Source organism: Bufo gargarizans, chromosome 4 (genome assembly GCF_014858855.1).
Source record: "Bufo gargarizans isolate SCDJY-AF-19 chromosome 4, ASM1485885v1, whole genome shotgun sequence".
Lineage (NCBI taxonomy): Eukaryota > Metazoa > Chordata > Amphibia > Anura > Bufonidae > Bufo > Bufo gargarizans.
Genome location: NC_058083.1, coordinates 5,881,478 through 5,894,944, shown reverse-complemented (window position 1 = coordinate 5,894,944; position 13,467 = coordinate 5,881,478). Strand labels below are relative to the sequence as shown.

Sequence of the window (13,467 nt, the reverse complement as noted above, 5' to 3'; positions counted from 1 at the left end):
TGAACTGACCCAAAAACAACCTTAAATGATAAACGACCACCCCCTTTCTTTATTATCAAGAGAGGAGAGCTGCTGCACAGAGCAGCTCTCATTCTGCTGAACTCAATGCTACTTTTTATTACATGGTCTACCATACAACATTCCCTTCAAATGCCATTGACATTTTTGTGCTTGTTTTCAATATTTTACAGTTCAGTCCATAGTCCACATGTCAGCACAACAAAGCGCAACTGGTAAAGATACATGTTCTACATGCTTCTCTTAATTATCTCTGAGCTGTAAACAGGGTAATTGACCCTTGACATGAGCAATGAATGTCCTACCTGCTGATAATTCAGAACACATGGCATTTGCACGAAGGTTAACTTCTTATTGGGTTGTGTAAGATTTAGCTGTTTAGATATCTTACCTCTGCATCGTCCCACTAAGGTGTGATCACTAGATGAACCTGAAGAACCCAACTCGTGGATCCAGTCTGCATCATCGGTAGTCGACTGGACCATTCCACAAATGTTGATGAACTCAAAGGAGCATTGATCCAGGAGAATGAGCGGCGTGGCTATAAAGAAACATTGAAATTAGTTTAAAACATATAATACACAGGAAAGTGGATTAAATCTTAGAACCGCTGACCTAAAAGTCAGTCTCCAAAGGAAAATTTTGGTGTGATTTGCTACCACTAAAGGAGGAGAAAGGGAAATCTAGTTCTTCCAGGTTAACTGTTACAAGCACTTGGAGTTAAGCAGTTTGGAAAACAAGATGGCTTATAATGTACAAATATATGAATATGATATGATGCATATCAACTATGGAGATATCCCAAGATAAATTGGCAAGATAACCAACTTAGCAAAAAACATGATTTCACTATACTGTGTCACGAGATGTCTATATGCATCTACACGTGGCCTACTCGTAGTGTCTTGAATTGCAGCCTTCCAAGGGTTTTGCTAGCATGTTGTGATATTGTATTGAACTTGTACTGTGAGAAACTGGAGTCCTAAACCCAATTCACATAAAGAGATAAGGGTGGACACATCTTTGTATGTAATTACATAACCAATGGTATCAACAATTGAGAACAGTGCTGTCCAAAAGTCCTACAACCCTTCTCTGTACCCAATTCAGTTGAGTGTTTTGGTAAGACAGAAGCGGATTACTAGTGGTATGGTTATGGTAACTATCTTAGGTAGCCCTCATCACTATCAATGGAGGAACTAGAGCAACTCGACAATAGGAACCCCATATAAGAAACAATGGCAACCAAAAAAATTTGGCTGACCATGGAGGGGAACTAAGATTTGTCACCCATCTTCAGATGGGGTCCAGTGATGGCCCTCTATTTGCCTTATCAACTCATGGTCTGCATGTGGAATGGTGAAGTAGATAATAACTGCCAGGGGGAAAATGCTCCTTTTGGCTCTCCTATACATCAACCCTCGGTGTATAGCCTATACATTCAAGAAAAAAACATGGGTTCTATGTAAGTGAGAATATGGATACTGGTCATACATACTGCAGTTGTACATCCTGTTTAGACGTTCCAGGTCTATGAGAGAAAAGTCAAGACGTTGTCCAATGATGTCATTAAATGCAGGGATCTTGGCAGTGATGGTTGGGATATTGGGGTCCTTATTGAAGGAGTAGGGACCATAGTGCATGACAGATTCATAGTCATATGGAGTGTTCAGATCTGTTATAAATTTGTCATCATATGTATTGAAGTTGTGTGCCATGCCTAAAAAAAAAAGCATACAACATGAATATTTGCACATATATAACTGTATATTACTGGCATAATGTCACCGTGGATTTAAGTTACCCATATTATATAGTCTGTCTCCAGCATTTTATATGGCCACAGACTTTTTAAGTTATGTATTAGGTTAGTTTCACACTAGTGTTAAAACTATCAGGCAGGTTCTTCTGGCAGAGGTGTGTGAGGTGTGTATTATGAGGTTCTGCAGCAGCTGAGGTGTGTATTATGAGGTTCTGCAGCAGCCGAAGTGTGTATTATGAGGTTCTGCACCAGTTGAGGTGTGTGTTATGAGGTTCTGCAGCAGCTGAGGTGTGTATAATGTTCTGTAGCAGTTGTGTGTATTATAATGTTCTGCAGTAGTTGGCATGCGTATTATGAGGTTCTGCAGCAGATGAGGTGTGTATAATGAGGTTCTGCAGAAGCTGAGGTTTGTATAATGATGTTCTGCAGCAAAATGGAGTTCATTATAATACAATATAAATATTCCAGCATAATATACCATAACACTGTGCATTAAACAATACAATCTACAATGGATAGAAGGTCTTTGTGATCACAGATTGTGGCCTTCCTAACTTGTAGACCATATGTGACCTCAATCACCTGCAAACCAGCAAAAAAAAATGTGTGCCCTGGAGAGAAAAGCGTAAGCTAATTGACATGAACATGAACTGACCTTCAGTGATTTGATTCCACCAGATTTCTACATAGTCATCCCGGTCACTTCTTGACTGCTCGTGATAAAATCCCAGGGCATGAAGAACCTCGTGCTCTACAATGGCTTTATGGTCACAGCCACTATCTATGGAAAGGTTCTGACCAGTACGGAAGTCTCCAACATAGGACCAGCACCTTTAAGATAAAAAAAAGTATACTATGAACCTACTGTATAAACATAGTAAGTTGGATCATGATATGTTCCATTTTGGCTACTGTTCTACAAAGAAGCTTGCAGACATCATGAAAGCAACAGGGTCCCTATGTTGGGTGGTCCCTAGGTTCCTCTGCCACATCAGAGAACAGTGGTACTATACGGGGTAGTAAGGAGATACAGAGACGTACAGTATGTGATGTAATTGGTGGGCCAAAGTATAACTTTACAATCGGAGCCAAGAACGGTTAAACCTTGTATAGCTTCATGTGCTTAGACTGAACCTGTCCTGAGAAGAAGGGACATGGAGGTTTGACTGTTCTCTGTCGTCTTGCCATATTAATTAGTTTCTTGTAAAAATCCCTAGTAGATATCATAAAAGGGTTCATTGGCCAAACCTTCAATCTCCAAAAAAGTCATCAGAAGCGGAGTATGGTATCCTATCCCTAGATGTATGATAGATGTTTATTGGAAATCACAGATGGAAATATAAAGGTTCTGTACAAGATTAGAAAAACAAGACTGCCTTCTTCCCGGAATAACACCACTCAGCTCCATGAAGTTCAAAAACTTTGGACAGGTGCCACTGTTTAAAAAACAGCTTTACCAGTCATTCGTGTATGGGAGACTTATATGGGGATCTGATCTAAGGTCTGATATGGAGGTCTGATCTGAGGATCTGATAAAGATTGGGGGTCTAATTTGAGGTTTGATAAAGACTGGTTTGATGAAAATTACATTTTTTCTGTTTTTCCTCTAAAACATAGGTGTGTCTTATAAAGCAAAAAATACAGTAATACACATATTATATCAGAAAACTGGATAATTTTATTATACAAAGAATAACTTTCATTTGCTGAAACTGCATTTTCTTGGGGGGTCCTGAAAAAGGACTGATCTCTACATAGTTACATAGTTAATACGGTTGAAAAAAAACAATCAAGTTCAAACAAGGGTTAGGTGGTGATGCGAATCTCAGAAGGAAGTGAGACACATTTTCATAAGCATTAATGTCATTTACTTCCAAGAATTCATCTAAACCCTTTTTAAAACTGTCCACTGTTCCTGCTGTGACCACGTCCTGAGGAAGTCTATTCCACAGATTCTCAGTTCTTACGGTAAAGAAGCTTTGACGATTCTGGAGACTGAACTTTTTCTTCTCCAGTCGGAGGCAGTGCCCCCTTGTCTTTTGAGGGCATTTTATATGGAACAGTTTTTCACAGTATTTTTTGTACAGCCCATTTATATATTTGTATAGGTTTATCATGTCCCCCCTTAGACGTCTCTTCTCAAGACTAAATATATTTAATTATTTTAATCTTTCTTCATATCTAAGACCCTCCATGCCCCTTATCAGTTTAGTCGCTCTCCTCTGTACTCTTTCCACAACGCTTTGTAAAGTGGTAGTATTACCTCCCTGTCCCGCGAGTCCATGCCCCGTTTAATGCATGACAATATCCTGCTGGCCTTAGAAGCAGCTGATTGACATTGTATGCTGTTATTTAATCTACCATCTACAAGGACACCCAAATCCTTCTCTATAAGTGACTCTCCCAGTGTTACATCACCTAAGGCTACTTTCACACTTGCGGCAGAGGATTCCGGCAGGCAGTTCCGCCGCAAATCCGGATGCAAATGGATGCATTTGTGAGGCGGATTTTTTTTCCTCGTTTTTAAACGTCTGTGCATGCCGAATTAATGCCGGATCCGGCATTCCGGCAAGTGTTCAGGATTTTTGTCCGGAGAAAAGAATGCAGCATGCTGCAGTATTTTCTCCGGCCAAAAAACCTAAGAGGGACTGAACTGATGCATACTGAACGGGTTGCTCTCCATTCAGATTGCATTAGGATAAAACTGATCATTTTTTTTCCGGTATTGAGCCCCTTGGACGGAACTCAATACCGGAAAAGAAAAACGCTAGTGTGAAAGTACCCTTAGACATATGAAGCACAGAGATTGTTACTACCAAGATGCATAATTTTACATTTATCCACATTGAACCTCATTTGCCAAGTTGATGCCCAATCACTCAGAGTGTTCAAGTCAGCTTGTAGTTTATGGAATCTTCCAGTACTACACAGCTTAGTGTCATCTGCAAATATAGAAATGGTGCTATTATTCCCATCCTAGATATCCGTAATAAATTAATTAAATAATAGAGGACCCAACACTGTGCCCCTCAGATTTATATTTTTTTAAATGCTCTTTTTTTTTTTTTTGTCTATTATTGCCCTTTTTACAGTAGCTGTAAGTTATTGGGGGTTTAATTTTAGCCATTTATATTTGTTACCTAAAGGAATAAACTTTTTAGTGCAATTACTTAATATGGATTTAAAGCTGTCCCATTTATCCTTAGTATTATTATGTGACAGTAGGTGCTCCCAGTCTATGCCCTGAAATGCTGCCCTCAACCCAGGAAAATTGGCCTTTTTAAAAGTATATTGTGGTCACTATTACCTAGTGTTTCTCAAGCAGTAACATTTCCAACAAGCTCTGCATCATTAAATATAATTTATTTATTGGCAGAGAAAATTACAAAATTATTTTCTAAGCATCTTATCTTCAACACTAGAAAAGCTAAAATTTCTGGGGAAATTGTGTGAAGTGTTCTTGCCTCCACCGGTAGTCTACAACTGGATAGTGTTGAGCACGATGATTCGAATTACGAATATTTATTTCGAGTATCGCAACTTTGAGAATTCGCGAATATTTCAAATATAATTCTATATATTAGCTATATTGAATATTCGTCATTTTTTAGCATCTGAAATAATCTTGCTTGTGGGCCAATGAGTCATATTCGTTTTTTAGAATATTCATCATTTTTTTTCCTTCTTAAGTCATGATTCCCTCTTGATTAAGTTGCTTGTGGGCCAATGACTAATTGGCCCACAAGCAAGAAGCAATCATGTTTTCTGATTGAAAAAATGACGAATATTCTAAAAACAAATATTTTGCACTATATTCTATAGTGCTATATATATGTTTTTTAGAATATTCGCCATTGACGAATATTCAAAAAAACGAATATATAGCACTATATTCAAAATAGTGCTATATATAATTTTTTTTGAATATTCGTCATTTTTTCCCCATCTGAAGTCATAATTCCTCCCTGCTTAAATTGCTTGTGGGACAATGACTGTTGACTTCAGATGGAAAACAATTACGAATATTCTAAAAAAAACTAATATATAGCACTATATTCTATAGTGTTATATATTCGTTTTTGACCCACTTCGCATTACGCGATTCTTACATTGCAGATTTTTTCGCAATCGCAAAATAATCTCGAATATTCTCAAATATGTGACAAATATTCTACCACATATTCTCAAAATCGAATATGGGACCTGCCACTCATGTGGAGTAGGCGGAGTAACTGGGTGGAGTGGCTTGAGTAACTGTTGTGTGGTTGGAGTGGCTGGAGTAACTTTGGAAAGGTTGGACTGGGCAGAGTAACTTTATGGAGTGGGCAGAGTAACTGTGGGGAGTGTTTGGAGTGAGTAAAGATAGTAAACATTACACTAACCAATTGATTGATCAAATTTAAAAAGTGCACATGGCAAGCGTGATAGAGTGAGAAATGCATTTCAACTTTTATTTATTAAATGCTTCACGGATACATTAAAACATACATTTATAAAAACATTAGCAGCCACTTTGTGTAGGTGGGCTTGAAAATGAGGGAGTGGTAGCAGTTTAGTAATCATGTCCTGATTTTTCAGCTCACACTCTAGCTTTTGTCACTATGCTGGCTGCTCACGCACCTGGGTTCCTATGGCAACTCACTCTACAGCAAGGGCAGAGAAGAGCGGTTAAAAACAAACTGCTCCAACTTGCTCACTTCACTGGCGGTTGCCATCTTCAAACGGTTGTAGTTTAAAAATCCGACAGCGAAGAGCTTTATATTGTGAGAATCACAAGACCCAGACCTACATTTTGATGCATAGTATGTCTCTGAAATATAAAAAATGAAGGCACAGTCGCAGTTTAGAAATTGCCCTTCAAATTTGAGATGGCTAGAGTGGAGTTTCAATGAATGTCAATGGGCGGCGTGAGTTGCAAACAAATGGTTATATTGTGAAAACTATTAGGACTATGGCTTAGTCATTTTTAGTGGCAGCAGGGATAGATTAACGTTTTGATATAGGATTTGTGTAGGTGGGCTTGAAAATGAGGGAGTGGTGGCAGTTTAGAAATCATGTCCTGATTTTTTAGCTCCCACTCTAGCTTTTGTCAGCTCCTACTCTAGTTTTGAACATTCCACTATTCATTCCTATGGGACTGTGCTCTTGAACTTGACACTGTGTTGAACATGGGAATGACACCACAGGTTCACTATGTACCTCTTGGGCACATTCACTGTCACAAACCTCCATTTCCACTATGCTCCTGTGGGGGCTCCGGACCCCGAATGTCACAAACCTCTATTTCCACTATGATGCTGTGGGGCTCTGGATCCCGAATGTCACAAACCTCCATTTCCACTATGCTGCTGTAAGGCTCCGGATCCCGAAAGCGTGGGTATGAAAGGTCCAGTTTAGTCCAGCGTATCTTTGCAGCTTTAGATCTCTTTCCTTTAGATGGCATGATATTCACACAGCTCTAATTTCTTTTTGTAATTGTAGCTAGTTGAAACACCTTAAATACTCTCTACTGTATAAAACGTATTTCCAAAGTTTTAAAGGGGTTGGCCACCCTAAGTATCAAAAATCCAAAATGCCCCAGACAATAGCCCAAACTATGAAGTATTTCTATCATGCTAAATGTGCTGGCTATATGTAATTTTTTCTAATCTGTTCACCATGATATGTTGCCCTGAGGAGCTTCCTCAAACAGGCTGTGTGGGCGGAGCAGCTGTAAAGTGAAAGTAAATATCCCAGCATGCATTGCAGCAAGCATCTTCAGAGGAGTAGTCACATGACATCCCAGCCCACCTCTGTTCATATAGAGACAAGAGCCCCTCAGACTTCTGTACAGACACAGCAATAGAAAGCACACCCCAGTCCCAGCAGTAAAGAGAGGTCACTTCACTGGTGGTTGCCATCTTCAAATGGTTCTAGTTTAAAAATTATAAATCCTACAGCGAAGAGCTTTATATTGTAAGAATCACAAGACCCAGACCTACATTTGAACGTTTTGATATAAGATTTGTGTAGGTGGGCTTGAAAATGAGGGAGTGGTGGCAGTTTAGAAATCATGTCCTGATTTTTCAGCTCACACTCTAGCTTTTGTCAGCTCCCACTCTAGCTTTGAACATTCTGCTATTCATTCCTATAGGACCAATTTTGCCACAAAAACGCTGATATTTCGCGAACCATTCGGCGAAACGTAATAGCACACCAATCGGGAACAATCCGCACATTTCGGTATATTACTGTCTATGTAGTGTAAAAACTGTGGGAGGAGTTAGGGTGGTAAATTTGGCTATAATAAAAATATATATGTAAGATAACAGTAAGTGGTCTTGTCATGCAAGAACACTTAATTATTAAATTTCTAATTTTTACCCCAAAGCTTCTCCCCCATCCCTCCCCCTTTCTTGCGATGCATCTACTATCCCCTCCACCCACTAGGACGGAGCAGAGATAACGGTGGGGTGAAAGCGAAAAAAAAAGCTAAGGCTTCAAAATCCCCCATATCTTTTTCCATTTCTCCTCAATTTTTCTCTGTTTATATAAGATTTTTTCATAACTCTTAATCTTATTGACCAGATTTACCCAAATACACACACTAGGAGTATTTAATGAAAACCAACCTTGCGTAATTAAAAGTTTTGCCAGAAAAAGTATTTTAATCAGAAGAGTCATTTTATGCTTATCACAATTAATTTGGGAAAATCACCCAGAATCCAACATTCCACCATAAATGGAATCACTATTTTTAATTTTTGGGTAATAAGTGTGTCTATTGCCTCCCAATATTCTGTTAGTTGTATACAAAAACCAACACGTGTGTAAAAAATCTGCCCCAAGTGAGTCACATCCATTACTCACCACTTGTGCAACATACAGAATATAGTTTTTTTTGCCAGTACTTATCTTCAGCTAGAACATCCAACTCCTGTAAATAATAATTATACCAAAGGGGCGTACAATGGATAGATCCCCTTATTCCTAACCAATCTCTAAAAGTGCGCCACGTCTTAATAAATAACTTTCTAGATTCCTTATAATCCAGTTGAACTCTGGATAATGACCAGGACTCTAATAATGTATTGGAGGAGTGTTTAAACTAGGGACTGGGGGGGAGGGAAATTATACTATAGGAGGGGAAGATTATTTTTTTCTCTGCTTGATTAAGGGGAGTGGCCTGGGCAACCAGGTGCTATAAATTGAACCACTAGACTCTCTAGAGCTTGCTCTTCCTGAGGCTTGATCTACTAAGTGGGCTTCTTAGTAAGTGGAGTTAAAAAAAAGGAGTTTAAGAAAAGGAGCAGGAAACTAAGGTTGGATATAATTGCCTTGTGTGTTGTTGGCTTAATTCTAGGTAGTCCTTCAACTACAGCAGACAGGGTCTAATTCTAAATCATATTTACTGTTTTACTTTTTTACTGTTGTAATCCCCATTTAGTATGTGTTGCACAATTGACAACGCAGTTCAGTGCACATCTTGCATGATGCATGCAGTCCTGGAATAGCCGTTCGAGGGTGTATATCTTTGTTCAAGATGTGAGCAAATTACCCGTTGGAATCGCAAATCGAGTCTCTAAATGGCAAGTTGCTGAGAGGCATTGAGGCATTGACAATTTGCAAAAGAGTTTGCTTCTCGCCGAGCAAGCACTCTTTGGGGTAGATGAGGGGGAGGGTGACAGAGAGGAGGCTGAGGAAAGTGAGGTAGCTAGCTGGGTAACAGTTAGAAAGCAGGGTAGAGGGAAGAGTGCCAGGGAGGCTAGCCCTGATCTGTCACACCCCAGATGGCAGATGAGGGGGATGTCAGTCCAAGGACGGCACTGCTGCAGTGGGACACTTCCTCTGCCAGTCAGGGGAATGTCAGCTCCAGTAAGCAGGGAACCAGGAAAGCAGGGCAGGCCAGACAGGTGCTGGTAGTGGGAGACTCCATTATTAGGGGAACAGATAGGAAAATGTGTCACAAAGACCGTGATCGCCGAACAGTGTGCTGTCTTCCTGGCGCTAGAGTTCGACACATCGCGGATTGGGTTGACAGATTACTGGGAGGGGCTGGAGAAGATCCAGCGGTCATGGTCCATATCGGAACCAATGACAAAGTTAGGGGTAGGTGGAGAGTCCTTAAAAACTATTTCAGGGATTTAGGTCAAAAGCTGAGGGCAAGGACCTCAAAGGTAGTATTTTCCGAAATACTACCTGTACCACGGGCCACACAAGAAAGGCAGCGGGAGATTAGGGAGATTAACAAGTGGCTTAAGAACTGGTGTAGGAAGGAGGGATTTGGGTTCCTGGAGAACTGGGCCGACTTCTCTATTGGCTACAGGCTCTATCGTAGGGACGGGCTGCACCTCAATGGGGAAGGGGCAGCTGTGTTGGGGAAGAAGGTGGCTAGAAGGTTGGAGGAGTGTTTAAACTAGGGACTGGGGGGGAGGAAAATTACATTATAGGAGGGGAAGATAGTGCAGATAGAGACCGGGGGCAAGGTAGTGGGACTGGGGGAGGAATGGAAGGAGGGACTAGAACAGTTCAGAAGGAAAGGTGTAGGGTAAAAAATATACATAAACCTCTCAAATGTATGTATACTAATGCCAGAAGCCTGACTAATAAAACTGGGGGGCTGGAATTAGTGATGTGTGAGGAGAACTATGACATAGTGGGAATAACTGAGACATGGCTGGATGATAGCTATGACTGGGCAGTTAATGTACAGGGTTACAGCCTGTTTAGAAAGGATCGTCAAAACCGGAGAGGTGGAGGGGTCTGCCTTTATGTAAAGTCTTGTCTAAAGCCCACAGTCCGTGAAGATATAAGTGAGGGACATGAACATGTGGCGTCACTGTGGGTAGAGATACTATTTTTAATAAATATATATATATTTTGTACACAACTGTCTTCCTTTTGTCTTCAACTTAGTGCAGATAATGAGCTCTCATAAGCTCTTGTTTTATTTGTGGAAATAAGTTGGAATCTCCTCTATTATAGATTCTAGCTTGTTTTTTCCATAAATAAATTAAACTGTTTATCAGAGCAGTATAAACATTCAGACAGTACCCCAAACCCCTCAATCCTAGAATCCTGCCTAATTCTAGCAGCGAGGGGCTCATTATGAATATCAAATAATAATGGAGAGAGTGGACACCCCTGACGGGTACCTCTCCTCAAAGAGAAGCTCTCCGTCAAGCTCCCATTGATAGTCAATCTTGCAATAGGGGACTTATACAATAGCTAATAATAATAAATAATCATAGCTATAAATCTATTACCAAATTCCATCTTTCCCAAAACCTTCCAAAGGAATCTCCACTCCACCCTGTCAAACGCCTTAGAGGCATCTAGAGACAGAATGAAGCGAGAGACTGTATGTTCACAAACAGACGATGCAAATTATAGTGAGTACCCTTATTAGGAATAAATCCATTTTGATCTGGGGGTATAATTGCTACAACCGTGGATAGCTTTGTAGCCAGAACTCTTGAGAGAAGCTTCATATCTATATTCAATAAAGAAATAGGCCTATATCTAGGGGGTCCGTGTCTTTTTTCAATATAAATATTATTACAGCCTCTGTCATTGACTTTGAGGAAGGCTATCCTCCTCAAATGATCCTAAAACAACCCTCAATAAATGAGGGAGGATAATCTCCCCATATTTACGATAGGATTCATATGGAAGTCCATCTGACCCGGGGGAAGAATTCCCTGAACATGCCTTCAGTGCAGCCTCTAATTCCTCTAGAGAAAGATCCAAATCTAGAAACTCCCTCTGAGTATCAGTAAGAACTGGAAGAGAAATAGAGTCAAATATGAATTCATCTCTTCATCTGATATAACCTTATAGTTATACAGTATAATGCAACGAAATGCTTCAAAAAGGTTCCCTTTATACCCTCTTGTTCTTTAATAATTACACCCTCAGAAGACTGAATACTATCTCTTTTTTTTTGTTCTTTATTAGAGATCACCCTCGCCAAGAGTTTCCCTGGTCTCCCTGCTTCAGAGAAATATATTTGTCCCTCAAAAAAGAGTCTCTGCTGGGACTTTTCCAAGAGAAAATCGGCATACGCCTGATTTACAATCTGCATAGTTTCCCTATTTCCTGATGTTTTATTCCTGGTGAACTCATTACTAGCAGCTAAAGCTGCTTCTTTTAACTCCCCCTCTTTCTTACTGTATCCCTTTCTTAGATTTTAAATATTACTAACAAAAATTCCCCTCATAAAGGCCTTAAATGCTCATAAAGGCCTTAAAGATACCAGTTGGATTCCAGTTGTGTTCTCATTACTATCCCAAAAGTGCCTCATCTCCTGTTTGACCAATTCATGAGTATCCCTATCCATTATAAAAATCCTGTGGGGCTTGAATCTAAATAGAGGTCTTACTTTATAATCGTTTCCCTTCCCCTCCCTCTCTCTCTCTCCCCTTCTCTTCTCCCTTCTTTTCCTCTGGTTCAGTTATATTTCAATGCTCCAAATGAGGTTGAGGAGCAAGGGAGGAGGAAGAAAGAAGAAAAAGGCAAAAAAAGAAAGAAGAAAAAAAAAAGAAACCACAAAAAGAAAAACCAAAAGACAAAAAAATAGCCTCAATATAAACCATTCGAATAGTTCCCAATATTTTTCCAAGCAGGTTAAGAAGATTCAGACCCAATGCTTATTTGATATCAGAATCAGGAGTATCACAAACAGTACAGGCTATAAGCACTTATTCACAAATATATGTCAAATAAACGGCCGAGGGGTCAGGGAGACACATTCAAAGTTCATAAGAAGGGTAACTTATTCATAGAGGTGAAAGATGACTTTTTCATAAAGTCAGGACCCAGGAGGTGGCATTGAGGGAGATGAAAATAGATAAAAGTGACAAGCTCAGACAGCCAAACTTTCCGATGCTATCAGGAGTGAAACCAGGAGGCAGGAGGAAGCGTTGAGTCAGGAGGAGGTAGATATGGACGAAAGAGTCAGACTTCCGATCCTGTCTATAGTAAGTGAAGGGGACAAAGAGAGCCAGTGGGAGCCCGCACCCTCCTAGGTCCAGGGAGCACCAAATTAACAGGCAGCACGGCGGCACTTCGATCATCCAGAGCGGCTCTGTTCCATGCGGACGCGCTATTCACTATAGCGATGTAGGAGGAGAGGGGGAGGCGCGACGTAGCTCCTCCCTATGTCATCACGTCATTCTGTCATTCTGCATCATTAGAAATCACTAGATCCAACAGAGCATTGCCCCTAGTGGGAGCGTCTACAAACTGGCCCATAAAGTGGTCCTGCAGCAAGTTGAGGAATCTTTTCCCCTTTGCGGTTGAGGCAGAGACATGACGCCAGTCAATATCTGGGAAGTTAAAATCTCCCATTATAACCACTGTACCAGCCTGTGCTCTATTTGGTTATACAGTTGTGTTTCTATCTCCTCTGCGATGTTAAGGGGTCTATAGATTACACCAATTATTATTTTTTCAGTGTTTATATCCCTTTGAAATTCCACCCATAAGGTTTCCACATCCTCACTAGTGATGAGCGGGAGGTGCCATATTTGATTTTGCGATATTTCCCGAATATTCAATTGAATATTCGTCTTATATTCGTTGAAGTCGAATATTCGTCATTATGCTATTTATCGCGAATAATATGCGATTTAATTAATCGCGTATTGGGATTTTGTGTAATTTACGAATATTCACTATGTTGCAAAATATTCTTGTCTTACAATATG

At 40.1% G+C, this 13,467-nt stretch overlaps 1 protein-coding gene across 1 annotated transcript in view; it reads right to left on the bottom strand.

Moving 5' to 3' along the window:
- The window catches only part of MEP1A (meprin A subunit alpha), a 43,630-nt gene that overhangs the window by 15,008 nt on the left and 15,155 nt on the right, over positions 1-13,467 (bottom strand). The window contains exons 7-9 of the mRNA XM_044291633.1: positions 2,436-2,611; positions 1,517-1,738; positions 410-559 (exon numbers count right to left, since the gene is read on the bottom strand). Of these exons, the coding sequence (XP_044147568.1) occupies positions 410-559; positions 1,517-1,738; positions 2,436-2,611 (548 nt within the window). The remainder of the gene's footprint in view (positions 1-409; positions 560-1,516; positions 1,739-2,435; positions 2,612-13,467) is intronic.